This window comes from Sinocyclocheilus anshuiensis, unplaced genomic scaffold (genome assembly GCF_001515605.1).
Source record: "Sinocyclocheilus anshuiensis isolate Anshui unplaced genomic scaffold, SAMN03320099.WGS_v1.1 scaffold470, whole genome shotgun sequence".
NCBI classification, from domain to species: domain Eukaryota; kingdom Metazoa; phylum Chordata; class Actinopteri; order Cypriniformes; family Cyprinidae; genus Sinocyclocheilus; species Sinocyclocheilus anshuiensis.
The window spans coordinates 334,708-359,579 of NW_015542341.1; the positions used below are offsets into that span (position 1 = coordinate 334,708).

General features: G+C 35.4%; 2 protein-coding genes across 2 annotated transcripts in view; both read right to left on the minus strand.

Moving 5' to 3' along the window:
• Positions 1 to 11,376, minus strand: part of LOC107691211 (2-oxoglutarate and iron-dependent oxygenase domain-containing protein 3-like) — a 22,213-nt gene extending 10,837 nt beyond the window's left edge. Inside the window, exons 1-8 of the mRNA XM_016489710.1 lie at positions 11,185 to 11,376; positions 10,741 to 10,952; positions 9,286 to 9,361; positions 8,257 to 8,299; positions 6,626 to 6,690; positions 5,618 to 5,674; positions 4,588 to 4,741; positions 2,250 to 2,373 (exon numbers count right to left, since the gene is read on the minus strand). Coding sequence (XP_016345196.1) covers positions 2,250 to 2,373; positions 4,588 to 4,741; positions 5,618 to 5,674; positions 6,626 to 6,690; positions 8,257 to 8,299; positions 9,286 to 9,361; positions 10,741 to 10,952; positions 11,185 to 11,252 — 799 coding nt within the window. The 5' untranslated portion in view covers positions 11,253 to 11,376. The remainder of the gene's footprint in view (positions 1 to 2,249; positions 2,374 to 4,587; positions 4,742 to 5,617; positions 5,675 to 6,625; positions 6,691 to 8,256; positions 8,300 to 9,285; positions 9,362 to 10,740; positions 10,953 to 11,184) is intronic.
• A 1,140-nt stretch (positions 11,377 to 12,516) lies between these two features.
• psmd11b (proteasome 26S subunit, non-ATPase 11b) lies at positions 12,517 to 24,371 on the minus strand. Its single transcript, XM_016489711.1, has 14 exons — positions 24,361 to 24,371; positions 24,221 to 24,329; positions 22,645 to 22,746; positions 22,352 to 22,548; positions 21,376 to 21,433; positions 20,907 to 21,101; positions 20,666 to 20,810; positions 19,896 to 19,956; positions 19,636 to 19,698; positions 19,424 to 19,549; positions 19,235 to 19,270; positions 14,580 to 14,631; positions 13,831 to 13,973; positions 12,517 to 13,683 (listed from the first exon to the last, which is right to left on the minus strand). The coding sequence occupies exons 2-13, from the start codon at positions 24,309 to 24,311 to the stop codon at positions 13,831 to 13,833; spliced, it is 1,269 nt and encodes a 422-aa protein (XP_016345197.1). The 5' UTR covers positions 24,312 to 24,329; positions 24,361 to 24,371; the 3' UTR covers positions 12,517 to 13,683.
• Positions 24,372 to 24,872: the final 501 nt, after the last annotated feature.

Genomic DNA, 24,872 nt, shown 5'->3' on the forward strand with positions numbered 1-24,872 from the left:
TTTTTATCCGCCCAAAATAATGAAACCATCCGTGTTTGATTAGTGGAAAATCTCCCCTTGCCCTACACGTTTCGTATCTGCTCGTTCTGTGTGCGCGAGAACTGTTTACTCCCGCTGACGTTCCCACGTGCGCTGCAGAGACGTGGGGGATATTTCACAGACACGGGGCTCGACAGTGCGGGCGCTTCAGTCGCAAATAAAAATAGATGTGCGCGAACTGTAAAATGTATTTAAGGAGCACGTGTGCGAATAAAGCAAAATCCCTCCGGGTGAGTTTTCTTAAATTTAATGTCTTAAAAAGTCTTCAATACATGAAATGGTAAAACAAACGTCTTAATGATCATTTTAAGTCGTCTTATATTTTGGGGATGGAAAAACATAAAACGGTCAGACAGTGTCTGCTCTATTACAAATAATTTATATAAAAAATTTTTAAAAAAAAACTAAAACAGCGGCATTAGAAGATGGAAATATAGACTAGAAAAGATATTTACACTTGCTTTGTCCTACGTCCATCGGACTTGCCAGTTTTAATCTTAACAGCTCTTAACGCCGAATGTGCACTTGGATGGTTAGATACATGATGGGCTAGTATAAAAAAAATTTTTCAAATTCAATTCAAATTTGACTGGTAAATGATAAAGAATGATACTCCCTTTTGTATTGCATTGCATTGCATATCAGGGATAACAGATTGATAAAAAGACATGCTATTTATGACTGGATGCAATTTTTTATACTTTGCGGTAAAAGTGGCTCTCCGATTGACTTTGCCCTATCAGTGCGGCTCCCATGAAAAAAATAGTGAAGACCACTATTTTAGACGGTTGTAAGAATGCATATTTTCTCTCTCTACTAGTCTAGTATCAGTACAATCTGTGTGCCATTCACTGAGAGAGACACTATATGACAAAGTAAGGAGAACTCTACCATTTAAATGCTGTAATTTTGCATAATTTACAATGCATATTATAATAAATAATATTAGTATGTAATTAAATGTAATAGTAGGCTATGTAATTAAAATGAATTTCAATAAATTAAAATATTGTTAAAAATCACACATTATTTGTTATTTGTCAAATGTAGACCATTTTTGTGCCATGGGTAATAGGAGGATTTTCCCACCCGGCTACCACCGCAAGTATATTTCAAACCTGTGGGAAGCACTGAATAAATATAGAATGTTCTAGGCAAACCGTGGGTAATAGGAGGATTTTCCACCTGGCTACCACCACAAGTATATTTCAAACCTGTGGGAAGCACTGTACTGCATGGTTATATACAAATGAAAAAGTTACAATTAATGCTTTCGCACCTCAATGCAACCACTGAGCCACATACATGATCCTTTAAAATGACACCGGTGTGCGAAAGAAGCTCAGTGGTGCCAATTAATAACCTCATAAAGTTTATACACACTACCTGCAATGTATCTTCATTACAGATTAACTGGTTTTAGTACCTTTCCCTTGTGCCTTCCTACAGGAGGTACACTTCTTGCTACTTTAAAATGCAGTTTTCCCTCCCAACAGAATTCAAAGAACGGAAACTTTACACACGTTACACAAAACAATCAATCATTCATTCTATTTTGCACATTATTATGCGCATTAGGCACAGTTACCAGGCAGAGCATGACTGATCTTAATTTAAGTAAACATCACACCATGTCTTGCAAGAAGTAATTTAAATACTCGGGAGCACAGAAATTAATTAAAAATTCCAGTGGGCATTAGGTGTAAAACCAACAAGAAAGGTTTTAGCTTTAAGCATTTTCGTACATATTTTTTTTAAATCAAAAAACACAGTAATATTGTGAAAAATTACTACAATTTAAAGCATCTGTTTTCTATTTTAATTCAAATATTTAAAATATCCATTCTGATTAATAGAAAGTTCTAAAGAGCAGCAATTATTTGAAATATACTTTTTCTTTGTAAAACCATAAAAAGATGCCATCAATCGCCAGTCTATATTCAACCTGTTAATAAGTACAAATAATTATTTTAAAAAGACTTAAGATTTAAAGAATTTAATCTTGCCAATAATCTGCATTTTACTATACTTTACTATGCTGATTGATTTGATTAATCGGCATATCATTTAATTAATCACACCATCAATTTGATTTCATTTTCAACTGACAGCCCTAATTAAAACCTTATCGTGCTTGAACACATTGCAGTACTTTCATGCTTTTTTACAAACCCAGATGATGTGTGTGATATTGTTTGTACAGTATTTACCAGCACGTGGCTCCACCGTCCTGTTGCTACTGGGATCCATGAAGACAAACCGTCCGCCACCAAACTCCAACCCATAATCAGACAAGTAGAGCAAAGACGTGTAGTCAAAGGATCCATAAGTCTCCTTTAAAAAAAAAAAAAAAATGCTCATTTTAAAAAACACGAACATTTCTTTTCCTTAAAACCTCAAGTAAATCTCGGCATGAGCCTAAAGCACTAATTAGGAGGTTTGAATAATTCATCTTAGTTAGTGGAATTTAAATTTTGTACTTGAGGGGGACAGGGTGAACAAACTGATTATGAGTTAACACATCAAGGTAATCTCTAATTGATTGACAGTTTCATTATTCACCAATTTATTTAGAATTGCTGCAATTTTTGTAATGTAGAAGAAAAAAAACACTCAAGTAAAGCCTAAAATTTCCTGGCTTAACGAAAAACAGTGGTAGAATTTAACAGCGTCCCTGGGACTTTAAAATCTGCTCTGCTTTATGAGGGGAATCTCTTTAGTGATCCCAAACCACATAGGCGTCACCGCTCAGCATGTCAGATCACACTTTTAACTACTTTAATCAAATCTAGAATTTAAGACTGGCAGTGTTCAGACGGCCACCCGTTATTTCCAGTGGTTTTTCAGAGACGGATTAATGAGGAATATTCCACACACCTACCCAGAGGGAGTACATTGAGCAATCGAGACGCTTATTTGTTTTTATTACTCTACCAATGCCAAAATATCACCTCGCATCCCAAATGGACAAACCCTACCAGCACAGCACATTATCACTGATTCAAGTGAATTATAAAACTGTATAAGCAAATGGCAGAAAACATTTCAAAAACAAACCAATAGGTGCAGCTACAAGCTACAATGACCTTAGGATAATCTGTTTATCTTTTTGCCTCTCATGCAACATGAAGAAATCCAAAACACAAAAGCAATTTATATTCAATGTAAGCAGTTGATTCCTCTGATGCGTTACAGCCAAGCATGTAAACCTTGCCTGCAAAGTGAAATGATCACTTTGATTAAATCACCCTGATGGCCACATTCATAAATGCACAACCTACTCAGAGATCAAAGCTGCATTTCTAAGACCGGACATAAATGAACTTGAACTGATAATAGATCCCCTCAAGACCTTATTTCAACAGCTCAAAAGTAAAGAAGGAACATTACGTTTTGTTTCAAAAATAAATCATGTTTTTTAGGCTTTGTCAAATAAAGACTTCAGGGCCTAACTGTGCTGTATGAAACATCATTGTTTTGGATGCAAACATTGCTGAGCATTTCCATCTCTAATGCATGAGAAATTCAGAGAATAGGTCAAATATGCTTAAACCATATGGGCCAGTGGCGTACCGCGAGTCTTGACCCCTCCTGGGGCTCGTTATGCATGAATATTTGTATTTGATTAAGACAGACAGTTATGTTAAATAACTGTCTTTTAAATAATTATTTTTATTTTGCCAATTTGGTGCCGAAATATTTTGTGTTATTATTTTGTATTTATAAAATATTTTGTTATAAAATATTATTATAATATTTTGTAGTAAAAACAGCAGCATTAAAGGGGTCATATGATGCTATTTCAATTTTTCCTTTCTCTTTGGAGTGTTACAAGCTCTTGGTGCATAAAGAAGATCTGTAAATAGTCAGCATAAAACGTCACATAAATCAGCATTCATCTGCGTAAATCAATATATATCAACATATCACATTCAAGCGTGTGATTCATTGTTTCCTGTGATTATGATTCCTGTATAAATACATTTAAGCCGCATCTGTGCAGCAATAAAAGTCAGTGTACATACCAAGTATATTTGTCACCTTAAAATCAAATTCAAGTATTACATACTGTGACTGGTTCATGAAGCTGTGCAGCACTGGGCTGTGGGGATCTCCCATACACCAGTTATTGAGGTTGAGTGCCAATTACTTTCATATCTGTAATAATTAGCTGATGTGTGGTTACATCACGAATATAATATTAATCTAGTTCCATTATTCATATCCAAATCCCTTTGCGTTTGTTTTAAAGATTTGCTTCCCTAGACAAGTATTTACATTTCTGCTTTATTTCAAGTCACTGAACTAATTTGATGTGAAACATTATTTATTTATAAATGTCAACTTTGCAATAATATGGCCTATTAAAGCTAGTTCAAAATATCTGGGCCCATGTGCATGGAGATATTTTTGGTAAATCTTCTGAGGGAACCAATGTGATTGATGTTTCAGAACACTGGTCATAGAGTAAACATTAGGAGTTCTTGAACATTCCTGGGATATGAGTTAAAAGCTAGACACTAAAGTGTTCTTGGATGTGCGTGTTACCTTATCGATATGTGGGTGCCAGTACTCGTCATGAGTGGTTTTGGCAGCGGTGCTGTTGATGCGAGAGAAGAAGGTGGGCTTGGTGAGGTACATCTGTTTGGAGTCCAGACCAAAAGTCTCAGCTATTACCTTTTGAATTCGGCTACGGACATCCCTGGTTTAAAACAGAGCACATACAATTTCTTTATATAGTAGACATTTCCTACTTTTATTCATCTATATCCATAATAGGTATCATAAAACCACAGATTAGACCAACTAGTTGGTGGGCTGCCTCAAGGACCAGCTGACCAATCATTAAGGAAGCCCTGGATAATTAGGATTCTTGTGTTCAAAACAGTAGAACTATTTTTAACTTGACACATCATCTTAAAAATGCAATGCTCATGGTGTAAAACGCAAAAAAAAAAAAAGTACAATCCAAGTACGGTCTGAATGTGTATAACTATAGTGGCACAGCTAAAGAGATTATAAAAATAAAGCACCACCACTACAAATATTAAAGGAATAGTTCACCCATAATTAAAAATATTTACTATAAACAAAATAATAATCCACATGTCTATCAATTAACGTCATGTGAAGCAAAAACCTGTGCGTTTGTCCTCTATCCCTAATATTAGTTTCGCCAGTGGAAAAGTCATCTTGTCTGAATCAGGAGAGAAATATGCACAGATCAAGCACTGGTTAGAAGCAAAAACAATCCAAAACAGTCCTGCACAATTATGTTGGTGGATTTTAATGTGAGAGGAGAACAGGAACTTTTGAGATGGACTTTTTTTTACTGGAGGAACCGTTATTGTGGATAGAGGACTCATATTTTGACCAGAAGCAACGATTTAAAATTAAAACACCTTAATGATTAAACTAAACTTAATGAATAAACTAAAATAAAATTAAACTTAATTAATAAACTAAACTGAAATAAAATAAAATAAAATACTAACGTTGGACTCATCCAATATTTGAGAACTGAATGATTTGGAATTAACAGATTTTTAGTTACTTCAAACATTTCCACATCACTCACCTGTACAATTCAAAATCATCTTCTGTAAAAACATCCCTTAACTCATTCTTAAAATATCTGGGGATAAAAAAACAAAAAACAGATGGATTCATTTGAGATAAATCAAGCGTAGCGTTAGTTCTGGCAGGTCACGTTAGTCAAGCTTGCATCAGCTGACCTTCAGCTGATCCCCATCTACCTATGGGAATACGACACCTATCTAAGCATTCATATATAAGGTCCCTCAGTATTATCAGCAGTTTTCGCATTGCTCAATAGCTAATTACCCTCCTCCATCCCCAACTGCTCCTCTGTCAGTCGGGATTCAGCCTTCTGATTCTCCTTGAATCAGACTAATTCTAAAATGTGTACATAAAATGATTGAACTTTAACATTATCTGCAATACATTTATGTTAGTTCTGTTCTGTTTACCCTGGGGGGTTATTGCTGCTCTCCCTGCTCTCATCCATGCTAGGCTGCATGGAGGCGCAGGGAGTTCTTGCCCAGAACAGAACCATACCGCCAATCCAAACTGTATGCTAATTGTCAATCATCTTTGACGATAGTGGTCCTGATGGAAATAAAAACCAATACAAAAACACACCACCTTAAACATTTGTAGGATGGCAGCCATTTAAAAACTGAAATGCTGCTGCCACATCAAAATACAAGCAGCAATAGATTCACACACAGAGAAGACCAAAGTGTCACCGCAAGCGTGCCAACACATGCCAGCTGTACACGTTAACTGCCAGCAGAGTACCAGCCTGTGTGTGGGCACCGAAGTGTAAACCCCATATAAAGGCATGAGGAAAAACTCCATGTGTAAAAGAAGACATGATCTAGAAAGCTAGAAAGTCATTCCATCATTGCCGCCATTGATTTCTGTTCTGCTCCTCAGGCCCAAGGGTGTACTTTGATGTGCAGATGAAATGCACCTTGAGAAGTCTGATAGAGCTGTGATTCGAATAGATCAAGCTGTAGCTGAAGTTCAATTGGAGACAACTTGGAGATGACAGCATACTCACCTATAGATATTTACAAACTGCTTTCCCATCGACAACGCCCCAGAGTGAAGGTCCAGGATGGAGGCCTGTACACAACAAAAAGGAATAAAGACACTTTCAAAGAGGAAACTGTCAATATCTGTCAAAAAAGCAATGCTTTCCCTAGTATCTCTGGTTTGAATAAACTCCAAAGACAACCACTGAGGACTTGAGGCTGTTATTCGTGCTTCATCATAAGGTCAACAGAAGAACTCCTCTCAGTCCTGGTATTCCCTGCTCTCTGTCACCACACACTTCATAAATCATTATGATGAGGCTGATCTCCTCTTAAAAACTCTCTTTTAGTTCACTGGTCACACTCTATAAAAGGCCTCTTTGCCTGGTAAGATCTCAAGACTAGGTTTCTACCTTAAAAAATTTATTTTATGTAACATTATACAGGTATCACCTTAGATATTCTCTATGTAATCCAGTGCAGTCAAAATAAAGTGAACACATCATAAAAAGTAATCTACAGTCTTTTTATAAGAGGGGTCTAAAAGTCACCACAAGCAAACATGCTTCAAACATGCATTATTGTAAGGTAACATGAAATGTATAATAACAAACAGCATTATCAGCATAACAATTTGGGTGAAAAGTCCGAAAAGTGCACATTTTTAAAAAAGAAATCAATACTTTTATTCTGCAAGAATGCATTAAATTAATTAAAAAAGTGACAGTAAAGACATTAATAATTGGGCAAAACATTTCTATTTCAAATAAATGTTGTTCTTTTGAACGTTCTGTTCACAAAAGCATCCTGAACTACCATGGTTTCCACAAAAATAAAGCAGCATAACTGTTTTCAATATTGATAAGAAAAGTTTCTTGAGCACCAAATCAGCATATTAGAATGATTTCTGAAGGATCATGTGACACTGAAGACTTAAATAACTGCAGCTGAAAATTCAGCTTTGCACATCACAGCAATAGATTACATTTTATAATATATTAAAACAGAAAATTATTTTATGAATTTCACTTTTCTTTTTTACAGGTTTCAACAAGTTCAAGGTCACTCCAAGCCACAAATTAGTGAAGGAAACGCTAGCTGCTTAACTATCTCAAATGAAGATGTTATTAACAGTGGTTGTAACATTTTAAGCAATACTGGACCTTAGATTCAGTCTAAATAGTATCTGGTTAGTTTTATTTTACAATATGGTTTAGGTCTCAGCACCACATGTACTTTTTGACAATGCTCTTTTCCAGTATTTTCCCATTAAGCAGCAAAGTGATGAACTGGTGAGCTAACTTAATCTGTTACTAATGCAAAATGCAATTTCAATAACCACTGAGAATGTCACAAGTTGTTCCCATCAAACACATAACAGTTGCTTCCAGAATTTACAACACATCATATGTGAATTTTCTCAAATGCACTCTTAATGAGAGTGCTTTTGCTTTCCTGTGGAAACTCAATCTTACCAAACAATATGGTGCCATCTAGACACATAATGGAAAAGAAGTTTGTTCTTGAATTCCAGCTCAAGTCAAAACCATAGTGTGTACTGCCCTCTTGTGTTCTTAAGCAACTGCTTCCATGACAGACTCGTGTCATTATTTTGAAACAAAGATGCAAGCATTTGAACTGAAAAGTGTTTACTCACACCACCATCTGAGCCAGCAAGTGATAAGCCCCGCTCAGCTAACCTGTAAAATAAGAGAACACATGTATTTATGCATGTATACTAAAGTATTAATTAAAATAATAATAATACTTTTATTATGCAAGAAAGCATTATATTGCAATGTTGACATTAAAGACATTTATAATGTTACAAAAGACTTCTATTTCAAATAAATGCTGTTATTTAGATATTTCTACTCAAAGAATCTTGAGAAAAAAATAAAACAAAATAAAATAATTTTCAGAAGTATCACCATTTCCACAAAAAAAAAACATTAAGCAGCTGTTTTCAACAATGCTACATTGAAAGAAAAAATTCAACAATTTTCACTCACAAACTGCTAATACAATTCACAATTAGCTACAAAAATAGCAAGTAACACATTGAAATAAACATGAAAATAGTATATTCTTGTAAACCATACTCCAATAATGTCATATTTGCAACAGATTTTTTTTAACAGTGTAGTATTCAGAAATGATATTTGAGCACCAAATCAGCATATCAGAATTATTACTAAAGGTGACACTGAAGACTGGAGTAATGCTGCTGAAAATTCTACTGTCAACGCAGGAATAAAGCACATTCAGTTATTTTAAATTTCACAATATTACTGTTTTTACAGTATTTTGATCAAATAAATGCAGCCTTCATGAGCATAAAAGTCTTTGTACTTTCCCCCATTCATTCTTAATTACCCCCCACCGAACTCACCGCATGCTTTAGAGGGTCTGTTAAAACTCATTGGGCTCTGGGGAGGCGAGAGAGACGTGGACTCCCGCTGTAACTTTACCTGCCTGTGTCGCTCTTGGACAATAATTCTTTAGGAAAACTAGTGATTTATACACTTTTTAATGTTATATTTTGTAATATTGGTGTTGTTTTATTTTTGTACTACAACTTTTTTTCTCATCCAATTTTTTGAGGAGACACTGCGTTCCTTGCCTTCTCGGTGGAAACGCCCCTACATATACATTTATCAAGATGTTTGTCAGTGTGCATGTGTACCTTCTAAGCTTCTTTGCCTCCTCCAAAGTCACAACACTGTCTGTAATAGCTCTGCCGCATTTTGATGGGGTGCAACCTGAGGACAGAATGCATTAGCCTTTTATATTGATATGACAGTGATTAAAGTAACTGGCTCTATGCCCCTGCCAAATTCTCTCTTCAAACTGCATATTCAATGACACATTCAGCGAGGGAGCTTGCCCTGCAAAATGTACTGCATAATGACTCTGTTCCAGAATCCTCTCAGAGAGGAGGTGCTGTCAGTCAGGCAATATTCACAGTGGGGTGTTCAATTGACAACAAGGCTGTACATCCAATCAAATTCCACAGTATACAGCATTCTGGCACAGATTCATATGCCACTTGCTAGAATCCATTTCAAAAGACCACAAACAGCTACAGTTAGCTTCAGGACAATATATTTCCCTCTTTCCATTCTTTTTCCCAAAGCATATTTATGTCTGTCGTAATGTCTGTCCGATATGCACAACGAAAATTAGTAGAGTACAACTTTTTTTTTTTTTTGGTTAAGAAAAATTTGATATGTAATGTTTTATAAACATAGCAAACCAGGTAACTGATTGATTAATCAATCTAATAAATTACCCATTTTAAAAGAGAATGTAGCTTACATCAATACCAAGTAAAATATTTTCACAAAGTTTTGGCAATAACTGTTCCCAAGCAGGGGAAAAAAAAAAAGGTAAATGACAGTTTAATTATAACGCTTAAACTTTTTCCCTCTTAATTTATATTTTATAATATAATACATGTATTATTAAATATTATTTTTTATATTTTTCAATAAAATTAACAAGCAATACAAGTAAATGCTATTTTAATGCCACTGTTAAAAACTATCAAATACTTGCAAGATGTCAAAATAATTGTAATAAAATACAGCTTAAGAAAGAAATTGATAATAATCTGCATATTGAATTGATAATAAGAAAAAAACATCAATTACAGTTCAACATGCAAATATCACAAATAAATTATTGTAAATGTACAGGTATTATACATTCAATCTATATAAATATGAAAACAAGAGGAAAAGGGATTTAACTTTTTCCCCTCTTTATTTATATATTTTATCACATATTATAAATATTATTTCATATATTTTATCTATAAAAGTAACAAGCAACAATGCATAACAAGTGAATGCATTTTAAATGCCACTTTTAAAAACCATACATATATTTGCAAGGTAGCAAAAGAATTGTAATAAAATATAGAGTTTGATCAAAAAAGACCAATTACAGTTCAATATGCAAATACCACAAAAACATGGTTGGAATGTCACTTTCTATCAGTTTAAATCAACATGCAATTTTCCCTATTAAATTTATAAAAAAAACAAATGCAATAGTGTAGTTTCCTATAAATATTGCAATACATGCTGTACACTGAGTGAGTGGAGTTCAATGAATGGATGAATAACCCCCTGCATACCTGGAAAGAACTTGTACTTCTTGTAGTCTTCAGAGCACTCAACTGTGAACACTCTAGGCTGAGTGAGGATCTCGCCTCTTGAAACCAATGTGTGTGTAAAGTCATCAGCCCATGTGAAATACATCCAGCTCACTAATCCAGTGACTCCTGTCAGCAGCAACAGCGTGATCACCTTACCTCTCCAAGAAGAGGCCTGTCTCTGCGCATTTCCCCTGAATGAACACACACCATAGGAATACAGAACACAGGTGCGATGGACTGTCAGGTGTGCATTGCTTTCATCCATTCATTTGACTGCCAGATTGCACAACGAAACGAAAAAGTGAAATATACATTTATTCTGACATCATGTAGGGAGTATTATGCATGTAAACAAGGATCTGAAGCAGCAGCAATGCAAAGTCAATATGGGCTCATGAAGTTTCAGAAATTGAAAAACATTACCTCTTAATTTTCTTTTCAATGGCGCTACTTTCAGGGGTTTTACTGATTCCTCGTCGTTGTACAGTCATGTTTATTAAATGTATCTGTCTGCGTGCATCAGCATGACACGTGTATGGTTTCGTTTCATTCAGTGTTTGTCTACTGAACTGCCATATACAAGGCCAGTGTGAAAGCGTCCGCAAGAACGTCGAGTCAAACGCTGGACATTTAGAGTGTCAAAATAAAAGTCTCGCATATTTATTCGGAACAATATTTCAAATGTCATTTCTGGATGCTACTGGATGTATTGTGTAACGGTTATTCGTAGAATTGTTCATATAGTTGATCTGAATTACTGAATATATTCCAAGGATTTCAAAGATAAATTTTAAAAAATTATTTCAGGAGTATATGTGGGTTTCATGTACCTGAAGGTTTATTTCAAAATAAAGGTTTACCATCCATATTTATTCATGCAGTTTGCATGTTTTTATTGCAGTTTTTATTTATTCTGTTGAAATCTAAATTAATCTCATCATTTGAACTGCTGAGAGTACTAAACCCAGTCAGTCTGTTCAAATTATGAAATTATTATAGAAGCTCATTAAAATAAATTGTAATATGGAATAGAAGAGAAGCAGTCTTATCCACTCAAGGATAGTTAGGTTGTTCAATTGTTGTTGTTTTATTATAATTATTCATTGTCATTATTTTTAGTCCCATCACCTCTGTCTGCCCTCTGCTGTCATAATTATATTTATAACTAGAGAAACAAACTAATACATTAACTCTTTGAAAAGTGGAATTCCAGCTTTAAGCATTTACATATTTTATATACTAATCTGAGCTAGTCTGATCTTAAAGAGTCAGTTATTCTGAAAAGGTATTTCAGTGGATAAGATCAGAACTTCAAATAAATAATGAGGTTACTCTTTTTCTACACAAAGTTAATATTGTTTTAACCACAGCAAACAATATATTGGTTTTGGTTCTCATGAAATAATGTCCCTGTGATTTAGCATTCAATCCTAATGTATTTGTTGCGAAAATGCCCAAATACTTCTCATCACAAGAAAAACACACTTGCTTCCACATTAAGGAAATTGCCCTGATTATACTCATGTACAAACAAGGGATAAGGATAATTTCCCTCAAAACCAATAAATGTAATCAAAACACTTTAATAAGTGAACAGGCCAACTCATACAAAAATGAAGTCATTTTCCTTGAACTGAAATCTGCTTATACCAAGATTTCAATCATTGAGAACCTACGCTTTGGATAGAGGACTTTTGTGGACCACTTTTCAATGTTAGGCACAAAAAATAAATCAAAAATAAAATAAAATAAACATTACTTTCCAAAGTGTTTAATGTCTCAGTAAATTCTCAATGTCAATGATCAATGCTAGATCACCACTACAAATCAATCACAATCACATGCAGGAAGCTCTCAAATCAACATTGGACTTCAAAGTCATTTAAAAACATCATTCTCCCACAAGAAATTACTTTTTTGTTGTTGAATATTTATAATTGCACACTCAACAGAATAAATGAATAATAATTTTTGCAAAGGCTGTGTGAACGTATACATTTACAGGAAAACAATGAGATTTCAAAAAAATTACAAAACATTGAATTTAAAAATAACAGTATTGAGGGTATTTAACTTATACAATGGTCTATTGCTGGCAAACTAGAAATGGAGTTTGCATTGAGATACGGATCTGAAAAGATCAGAAAAAAATCAACGAACAAACAAACGAATGAAAGAATAAATTTCAGTGCAGACATAAATGTGTGTTGGGGAAAATGTTATTTTAATCAAAGAGGACTAAAACCTTTGTAGGACTGGGCTGTTTAATATAACCACCCTACTTGGCAAACAGTACACTGTAAATACAAAACTGTAAAGACGGTATACTGCAAAAGTAAAAGGCAAACAATACTCTTGATCATATGAACTTAGAAAATCATTTTCTAGTGTGTGTGTGTGTGTGTGTGGTAATATGATTGGCAACTGTGCTTATTACAGAGCCTGTTCCTTTGAATCTCTCAACTACAACAATCATTTAGAATGTGCATCCATAAAATGAGGAAAAGGGGAAAAAGATGTGCACTACTGGAAACAACCGATGAACCGCAGATAACCGAAACCCAAGAGTCTGTATCACAAAGTTGCTGTGATTAAAAAACTTTAAATGCAGAAGAGCTATACATTTCTATATGACATTTTAGGATTTTGTTGTAGTTGTACAACATTCCCTGATGGCCTGTGTTGGCCGTTGAGAGATACAGAGAAGAACAAAAAAAATCAGAGTATCAGAAAGATGAAATTGTCCATTTGAAAGAAAAGAAACATTAAAAACTCTCAACTGGGGAACAAGTAGATCTTGCTCAATGTTGTCCCTTTTTGCTGTGAGAAAAAAAGTTCCACATGTTGGCCATACACACAGACACACGGGCAAACTCACACGCATACAACCATTTCACACAGCAGCAGCTTCTGATGTTTATTCTGCAGGAGAGAAACATGAAGACGCGCTTCAAAAATCAGGCAGATACATGAATTACAGATAAACATTTAACCAGATTTCATAACAAACATGGATATTTAGAGAGCAAAATAATTTGTGTGTGCATTTTATTTTATTAAGTGCCTCACCTATGTTAACTTCTTAGCCTTGTTGTACAGTGAATCCACAACTTTGCTCATGTTCTGTATGGTTTCTAGAGCTGCCTCGTAAGTCTTGTCCACAGGGGGCTCTTCGAATATGATGAGCACTCCTTCACCTTGGTCAAGAATGCCTGCAATAGTAGAAATCCATCAGATCATGAATTCAAGATATTTTTGGGATTTTGCCACTTTCATTTGATTGTGTAACATACTGTAGAGAGGCAGGAAATTATTAGGGGACATAGTTCATTACTAATTATGAAAATAGTTATAATCTCTTAAAGAGGGCATATGATGCTTTTTAATGTTTTACTTTTCCTTTCGTGTGTAATGTATCTATTAGTGCACGTATAAGGTCTGCAAGGTTACAAAGTCTCCCACATATTGGATTTATTCTATCTAACAGAGAACACCACTCTAGACCTTCCTATAATGAAAAACTGAAGTCTAGATATTACTTCCGCAAACTTCTACTTATATGTTATGATAATGCCCACTCAAAGGCATATGCAAAGACAGAGGGCGAGGCTTTACAAAATAAAATCTTTTTACTCAAGAAAAAAAAAAAAAAACGTTTTGCTCAAGTCGATCTGCATTTTCTGAATTTGACTTGGGCTCGAAATGATATGGTAAAACCAACACCATTATTAACAGTTTGTGTTTGCAGCTGAATTTATTATTATATTTTAAATAATATTTTATCATTTAAAAAAAAGAAAAGAAAAACCATGACAAACCATGAAACTTTTTGTCCAGGATCATTTGTGACAGTTTCCTCTCAACATCACCCTGTGGGCCACAACAAATAAAGGAAAGAGATGTCCATTTTAGTGATCATGTACACATGGTAATAAAGTCATTGTTCATTTCATAGCTCAGTGGTTCCCAAACTTTTTCTGCCGGGCCCCCCCAGGGACGGGCTGGGAGTAAAAAACGGCCTTGGATTTTCTCCCAAATAGGCCCACCACAAGTACAAACAGCCGTTACTATCTCACAATATTACAGCAATCCTATCGCATTTATGGCAAATAACATCACAAAACCCATGGTGACCCTGCTAGAATGCCTGCAATAGTAGAAATCCATCAGATCATGAATTCAAGATATTTTTGGGATTTTGCCACTTTCATTTGATTGTGTAACATACTGTAGAGAGGCAGGAAATTATTAGGGGACATAGTTCATTACTAATTATGAAAATAGTTATAATCTCTTAAAGAGGGCATATGATGCTTTTTAATGTTTTACTTTTCCTTTCGTGTGTAATGTATCTATTAGTGCACGTATAAGGTCTGCAAGGTTACAAAGTCTCCCACATATTGGATTTATTCTATCTAACAGAGAACACCACTCTAGACCTTCCTATAATGAAAAACTGAAGTCTAGATATTACTTCCGCAAACTTCTACTTATATGTTATGATAATGCCCACTCAAAGGCATATGCAAAGACAGAGGGCGAGGCTTTACAAAATAAAATCTTTTTACTCAAGAAAAAAAAAAAAAAACGTTTTGCTCAAGTCGATCTGCATTTTCTGAATTTGACTTGGGCTCGAAATGATATGGTAAAACCAACACCATTATTAACAGTTTGTGTTTGCAGCTGCTTTAGAAGCTTCAGAAGCTGATTGTGGTAAGGGGCGTCATACACGCTTGATATGTTTGGCCAGTCACAATGCACTGGGTCAGCTGTCCAATCAGGACACTTTGGTCTTTTTGGCAAGGAGCAGCTTTGTAAAAACCAGAACTCAATTAGAACATTTCAGACTGGGAATAGAGGTGCTGCAATAACATACAGTATGTGAAAATGCACATTAACCTATTCTAGTACACCCAATAAACAAAATAATGACCATTTAAAATAGCATCATATGTCCTCTTTAAAATGAGGGAATGAAATCAGTGCTGTGGTGACATGGTTATCAATGCCATGCTCAAAGGTTGTGTGTATATTACCATTACAAACAATCAACTTTTAAACATTAAAACCATTAAATAAGGGTTTTCTGTAGTGTGTTTTGGGACATATTTCATTAGGATTTAGTGGTTTTAACAAAAGCCACCAATAGAAGGCGACCAATTACCAGTAGAAACCAATAGGCATGATTACAATTTCCATTAAAAACTATACAATTTTTAATTATAACCAGTAAAACCATTACAAATTATGTGATGGTTTCTATTGTTTTTTTTGTTTTGTTTTTTTCAGCAGGGGACTGAAATAAATGCATTATTGTATGAACTAAAATACTTGAAATCTTTATAAAAAGAGCAGAATGCAAAATGTATATGACAATGATAAACAAACCTAGAGTCTAGAAACCTGCAACAACAGATTTCTTCAATTTGATTATTCATATGTGTGTCTCTGTGTGCGTCATGTTAATCAGACTAATCACCTCAGAGGCTACTTCTTTTACTCTATTTTCTAACTCAATAGCTCTCAAATGTAACCCGTTTTAGAATCGCTGCGGTCTCTTTATGAATGAATGGAATATTTATGTCAGACAATGCAGAGTAATAAATAGCAGTGACGCTCGGACTAGGGGTGTCCTGGGACTTTACTATAGTGCTATAGGCCACATGCTCTATAGTGAGAGAGGCGAGCAAAGGTAACCTGATGTAACTGTTCGTTTTTTTTTCTTTTAGCTCCTCCCAACTGCCTTTATCTTCACGTTTTTTTTGCTTGCCATCACGAGCCCACTCTTCTTCGCGTCAGTTTCAGTTTCTTATAAGCAAAAATAAATTGCATTAGCACCCCCTTTTGTCGGCCGTCAACGTCACTTAAACTGACACTTTTTCTTTGATGATGAACCAGCAGGCCGACGGCCGTTCTGGACTTCTCCAGAATGTCCAGATGGCCAGTCCGCCCCTGGGCCCCCCTTTTGTAGAGAAAAATATTTTCAATATTTACAACTCTGAATCTTCGATTGCGCCATCTAGTGGTCTGTTATTGATACAACCACAACTGCTACAAATGATAAATGAGCGCTCAAGCGGGTACTGCGAGTCATATTAAGGTAATTAAAATGTCAAATTAATATTTTGCGTTCAATTAATTGCGTTCCCGCATGATAAGCGGGAAAATTACGCAGTGTAGTCTTTATCGCCCTGCAGAGGTTTCTTTTGCAAAATAATCTGCTGACTGTATACTATCCCTCAAGCCTTGCCGCACCCCCAGTTTGGGAACCACGATCATAGCTTATCATTTTGTTGTTTTTTTGTGGTGACATTGAGGGCTGTGTCATTATGATTAAAGCTAATATCAGTTTTTAAAACATTACAGCTATAAACTATTCACTTAAGTCAAGTCATGACATATCGAAAGGCACGGGCTGGCCATCGGGAGAATTCCCGGTGGCCTGACGGCTAATTTGACCCGCTGCCCTGTTTTTTATTTTTATTTTTTATAAATATATTATTCTTAATATTTTATATTTATGCCTTCTCAATGTACCAAGGTGATCATTTCCGATTTTCATTCGATAATAAATCGATAATAAATCATAAATCGGTTAGTCTTGACTGGCAGTGCTGCACTATACGAATCAGCTCACGTTGTGTTCCGTGCTTCTGTCAAACAGTTCCGAACAGAACCGATGCACGGGACTCTATGAAAGAGAGAAAGCAGCCAGAAGAAGCAGTGAAATGTAGCAACATCACTGACCTGTTCAGGGCTTCAAGTGCAGGTCAGTTTCATCTGTAAATACGCTACATAGTTTTGTCTTTATTAACCTAGTTGAGTATTAAACTGCTAGTGTCTGTTAGGCTATCAGTAGCACCCCATTATTATCATCATTCAGAATACTGTGCTAAAGGACATCAATATCGATTGTAAAGTTTCATTAAAAACATTTAGCAGAGACAGATATTCACAAGGATTTATTGTACAGGGAGCTTGAGACAGCAACACAAAAATAATATGAGTAACAGGCTCACAGCCTAATAATTCAATAGTGTATTAGACTTTTTCAACAAATATATTGTACTAATTTTGACATTTAGGCACTTTAGAAATTGTGTTTTAATACACTACCAGTCAAAAGGTTTTGATCAGTAAGATTTTTAATGTATTTTAAAGAAGTCTCTTCTGCTCACCAAGCCCTCATTTATTTGATCCAAAATAAAGCAAAAACAGTATTTTGTGATATTAATAGTAATATTGTGACAGTAATATTATGAAATATTTTTATTAAAATTTAATTTATTCCTGTGATCAAAGCTGAATTTTCAGCATCATTACTCCAGTCTTCAGTGTCACATGATCCTTCAGAAATCATTCTAATATGCTGATTTGCTGCTCAAAAAACATTATTATTATTATTATTGTTGAAAACAGATTAGATTCTTTTTCAGGTTTATTTGATGAATAAAGTTCAGAAGAACAGCATTTATCTGAAATATAAATCTTTTGTAACATTATAAATGTTTTTATCATCACTTTTGATCAATTTAAAGCATCCTTGCTAAATAAAGGTAATAATTTCTATAATGAAATTGCGTACCAGTCCGGCCCTGCATATCGACCATCCAATAATACTGTTTCCATGTCTAAGCCTCTACTCTGTTTCAAGTAAGAAAATATTACCTTAAAGGGATAGTTCACCCAATAATTAAAATTCTTTCATTAATTACTCACCTTCATGCCGTTCCAAACCCTTAAGACCTTTGTTCATCTCCGGAACACAAATTAAGATATTTTTGATGAAATCCAAGTTTTCTGACCCTGCATACACAGCAATGCAACTACCACGTTCAAGGCCCAGAAACGTAGTAAGGACATAATTAAAATAGTACATGTGACATCAGTGATTCAACCTTAATTTTATGAAGCTACAAGAATATTTTTGTGTGCAATGAGAACACAAATAATAAAATAAAAATGTTTGCAAGCAAACATGTCTGAAGATTTCGACAGAGAGGATGACTTGAAATTTTTTGCCCAGCCTTACTTAATTCGAACCAGAATATACAATGAACATTCTACGTCAGAACGCCGGCTCCTGCGACAGCCGCACCACATGCATGCATCGTGATACTCTCAAAAACGTGCGTCAAAGACTGAGCCAGAAGAGAAGAAATTGTTGAATCAAGTCGTTATTTTTGTTTTCTTTGTGCACAAAATAATTCTCGTAGCTTCATAAAATGACAGATGAACCACTGTTGTCACATGGACTATTTTAACAATGTCCTTACTACATTTCTGGGCCTCGAACGTGGTAGTTCTCTTGCTGTCTATGCAGGGTCAGAAAGCTCCAGTGTTCCAAAGATGAACGAAGGTTTTTTTTTTGTTTTGTTTTGTTTTTTGGTAGTACTGTGCACTGTGAGTGTATAATAAGTGGAAACTCTGAATGAGAGTCAAAAGCTTTTGAACAGAAGAGAACAGTTCGTACCTTTGAGAGTTTGATGAGACCTGCTATGTGTGTTATCTTGAAAATAGAGAAAAGAGGGGGGGGGAAAGGGCATAAAAAGGTTTTAGGCTTTGGTTCTTTGTAAATTAAGTGTCTTCAAAAAAAATACATTCACAAAAAAACAAAAATAAATTACACACTTTAGGATGAAAATATCTATGCACACACTACCTGTACTCTGGAAAAAGGCTCAATGACCCGAATGAGGTTCTGTTCCAGCAAATTGTCATAAAGCTTGGCCAAATGTGTGTTGATGATGGGGTCATCCCTCAGCTCTTTAGTGTACTCTGTCAGGGCCTTCATGTGTGAAAGAGCAAGCAGAAAGCTGAGCATGACATCAAAGAATTCAGTTACAAATATATTACATACAGTCAAAATCTCACCTTTTCAAAATCTGCTAATGATCTGTTCTTGCTGGCTTGTGCTATACATCTCAGTGCATCGGTCTTTTGGAGAAAAGATTACAGGGCACAACTATAAATGAGCACTTGCTCAGAAAAAAAAAAAGTCAAATGCATAGCAGGTTGTTAAAAGCAAACATAAAAGCATGGCACACGAAGAACCATGAAGTGTCGATGCAGAGCATTTGTTTGTAAGCGGTAATTTCATCTATAAAAAGACACTGGAATTTTAATGAGCTTACCTGTCGCCCTGCATATCGCAGAGCCAGTTTGCCACTGATCAAGGCCTGTACCTCCTCTGGCCTGGAAGAAAAGAAATTAATACTTTTATTCACTAGGGATGCATCGTATTGATCAAAAGTGACAATAAAGACATTTATAATGTTACAAATAATTTCTATTTTCAAAAGTTCTTTCGAAAGTTATATTCATTGAACAATGCTGAAAAAAATGTATTACTGTTTCCACAAAAATATTAGGCAGCAACTGTTTTCAACACTGATAAGAATAAATGTTTCTTAAGCACCAAATCAGCATATTAGAATGGATCATGTAACACTGAAGACTGGAGTAATGACTGCTGAAATTTTAGATTTGCCATCACGGGAATAAATAACTTTAAATTAAAAATATACTAACAAAGAAAACCATTTTTTTAATTGAAATAATATTTCACAATATTACTGTTTTTTACTGTATATTTAATCAAATAAACACAGCTTTGAAGAGCATAAGAGACTTCTTTCAAAAAAAATAAAAAATTTACCAACCCCAAACTTTTGAACAGTAGTGTATAATCTGTGATTTTAATACATGCTACACTTTTTTTTGGACTTTAGCTACAGATGTCATTAAGTGTAGGCGATGATTTATGGAGACACATTGCACTGAAGAAATGAGAGCTTAAATATTACTTAGTTAAGGCAGTGTTACATAACAGCTAACACAATGACTGTTGTATTATCCTCCCACACACAAATAGGGATCAACTGCAAGTGGTTATCTCACTTACAAGCTGAGCATGATCTTGCAGAGAAGCATGTATTTCAGTGCAGTGACTGCCCTGGGGCTGTCGATGGAGTCGTAGCCCTCAAAAGCCTCAAAGAAGTAAGAGTAGGCAGTTTTCCAATCTTTTTCCCCAGCTGCATGGATGATACCTGGAGTAAAAGGGTGAAAAGGTCACATACCAATAAGAAACACACTTCCAATCTTAAATGCAGTTGCAGATCATTAAACTGAGAAGTGAGACTTGCCTGACTGCATATCAAGAGCTGCCTGGAGCTTTGGGGGACAGTAAATGGCATTGGCGGTGGTCCTGGCCGAGGTGAGGGCAGCCCTGGCTTTGGGAAGGTTGCTGAGAGCGTGGTAGGTTTTACTCTCCAGCAGCTGAACCTCCACCAGCAGAGCTTTATCAGCCAGCTTCTTCAGCTCCTGTAGCAACTGGGAACCTAAAGAGAAAGAACAGAGATTATAATCTTAAATAATCTTAAAGTTTCAAGCACATCAGTAGTACTAGTGAGGATGCTTATATTTTGCAATTTTCTAATTAAAATGTCAGTTTATTGCAAATCATATCCTGAGCAAAAAGTCAAAAAAAAAAAAAAATGAACATTGATTGAATAAACATGGATTTCAGAATTTCTTATTTGGCTCAGATGTTTATCCCACTATATATATATATATATACACACACACACATTTATTTTTCTACATTATTCTTACCCAGCTGAAGGGCTTCCTGATATCTCATTGTGTCAAAGTAGAGTGAAATGAGTCGAGCCTGATGAAAAAAAGAGAAGGAATAATGATAAATTGTATTGTTGTCTACTGCTAGTTAAAGGGATAGTTCACCCAAAAATGAAAATTCTGTCATTAATTACTCACCCTCATGTCGTTTCAAACCCGTAAGACCTTTGTTCATCTTCGGAACACAAATTAAGATATTTTTGATGGTATCTGAGAGCTGTCTGACCCTGCATAGACAGCAATACAACTGAAATGTTGCGTCACACGGATACGCTGTTTTCGTTCAGATCAAATCCCAACAACGTAGGAAACAGATCCGGCATGACGCAGCTGACACAGAACAGCATACGCTGTTTACGTCCAACGGATACTCTCCAAAATGGCGCTACAGGGTGATGCGGAGGAGACGAATTGTTATATAACGTTTTATTTTTTTCTGCACAAAAAGTATTCTCGTAGCTTCGTAAAATTACGGTTGAACCACTGATGTCACATGGATTATTTTACAGATCTCCTTGCTACGTTTCTGGACTTGGGAACATTTCAGTTGCGTTGCTGTCTATGCAGGGTCAGACAGCTCTCAGATTCCATCAAAAATATCTTAATTTGTGTTCCGAAGATGAATGAAGGTCTTATGGGTTTGAAAGGACATGAGGGTGAGTAATTAATGACAGAATTTTCAATTTTGGGAGAACTAACCCTTTAATTTCATTAATTAATTTAGTTGTTTATATTATTTATATTTTTTTAAATGTCATGATAGCAATATTATTACTTCAAATTCAAATAAATGTTCTTTTAAACTTTTTATTCATCAAAGCATCCACTCCAATCTTAGCGTTGGAACTACCCATTTTATATTAGATTTATATTTTACATTTTATATTCATTACTGGCCCATGATTAATTACTGGCTGAATTAATTAAAGTTGTTTATGCAAATTTTGTTTACCTCTAGGGCTTGTCTGAGGAAGGTTCTTTTCTCAGCTTTTGCCCATTCGATGCATTCCAGGCACAGCTCTACCTCTTGGCCCGTTGCAGCCTCCATGTCCAGAAATAGATCCAGGAGCGAGCGCACCAACCGTGCTGCCTTTGCCTTGCTTATGGATATCAGGAAAGGCCTTACAAATTTCAGCAGGCCACCAAGCTCTAAAGTAACATGCAACGATAATGATGATGTGTCACAACAAAGTAAAACATTTCTATAGCAGGAACAGCATCCCTCCCCAGAACGTTGATTCCAACCTGCAGCTTGTCCCGTCTTAGCCAGGAGAGTGCCCAACTCCAGGATGCTCTGCTCCTTGACGCGAACAGCCTCTTCATCATCATCCTGGACATCTCGTCTCACTGAAAATGCCAGATATTATATTTTATCATTTAATATAATATATGCTGATGTTAGAATTAAAATTATTAAATATTAAATAAAATTATTAAAATAATACAAACATTTTAATTACATAAATACATCAAATGTCTTAGGTAAATGACCGTTTGTATAACTGACGTAAACTTTAAACACATTTGTAAGAAGCACATCCATGAAACAAGACAAAAAAAAAAACTATTTATAAAAGTTAATCTCATGAGTGTAAACGATTTGAATATTTATTAAAAGATAATTAATGAATGCCTGAATTAATGAAATACCTTTATAAATAAAGTCTGTCATTTCTGCCGACTCTTATAATGACTTTCAACAGAACACTCAACTTTCCCTAAACACTCCCCCCATCAGCCATTGGAAGAACAACACATAATCCCGCCCCCAAACTACTGCCATTGGCTCAGCCATTGTTGCCGTGTTGGGCTTTTCAGGGTGCTCAAAATAACAGTAATGTTTTGATAACGATACAGTGTTTAGGCTTTTCGGGAAAATCAACCTACCAATTGCTTGCTTATACCCGTCTCTGCGTATTAAACTGGGTGAAATACTTAAAATTCTAAGAAAAAAAATACACTTCACCTTTAAGAATAACTTAACATAATAATGACCAAGTCCTATGCATAATTATCTTGTTTAATCTAATTTGAAACCAACTTGTCATTATGTTACTCATAGGAAAACGAAGAAAAATGAATCAGGCTGACATGGTATTGGAGACGACAAAAATTAAACAGAAGATGGCAAATAATCGGCACAAGTTTTAATTAGTCAAAAAACACCAGCTTTAACTCTACCAAACTATTTAATCTAAGACTGCGTGTTATGCCCCAAGTAGCAAGCCCATTTATTTAATAAAAAATAATTATGATTTCAGCAGCCAAATAGAGAAAGAAAGAAATCTTAGCCAATGTCACGACAGCAACAACAGAAATGTCAAAGCTTACTTTAAGGTTGGTATGAAACACGTCAATCAAGTTAAGATTGTCAACATAGTCCAATCACAAAGTAAAATGTCATCAGTTGAGCTATAATTAATACAAAATTAAAATAATTCCTAACTATATAAAATGCGCCTTGGCCTGGAAGAGTGGCTAATATTGCAGGCTAACTATCCATACACACAAGTTGTGTCTCAAAACGTAGTGAGCTGCCTACCTAGACAGTTTTTAGAGAATCGGAGGTGCGTCCGAACGTTCGATTCAAATGTTCGAACACGCATAAGACGCAAAACCAGCTTCGAACTTTCGAACGCGGCCCTAAGGTCCAAAAATGCTGCCTACGGAGGCAGCTTACTAGGTTTTGAGACGCGCGCACACACAGTACAGTGAGTCAGCACCGGCTCATGGCTCCCGAGTCCTACTAATACTGAAGCACTAAAGTAGCTATGCTGAGTGAAAAGTAAAGTTCTACCGAATGATTTGAAAACAGTTTTACCTATTGAATGTAAAATGTCAATAGAAGCGTTTCTGTCTGTGCTGATGAGAGACTGAGCTCTCTGAAACTCCACCACTGCCGCGGCTGCCATCTTCCCTATTCAAAAAATCTCACTGCCCACAAGCACTTGCGAGCCCAACCGGAAGTGCGTTAATACGTGCGTGCGTGCGGAAGCAGTTTGGGTTTTGTAGTCTTTTTCGCATTTAATTTTCTAGTGCACGATTGAGTAACTAAAACATTTCTTTCTAAAACATTGTATTACTATTCTCATATGCAAGTCACTGTGGATAAAAGCGACAGCTACACGAATAAAATTATTATTGTTGTTGTTGTTGTTGTTGTTGTTGTTAAGATTATAACCATGCTAGGCCTTCTTAGAATTTGTTCAGATTTTTTTTTTTTTTTGTTGTTATGGTCAGTAGGTGATGAGGTGATGACAGAGACCCCGATGCTGAAATATAATATAAAATGCTGCTATAAATAAGGCAGCCTAGTGTACGATTGTACTTCTATGCCATTGACCATTCTGCTTTTTGATAAATGAAAACACATACCCAGATAACAAGGAACATTTACAAGAAACTTTGGCTAACATTCCGCAAGCTTTCTCTCAGTTATGACCATTCCTCTAGTAAAGTTAACCCATTTAATC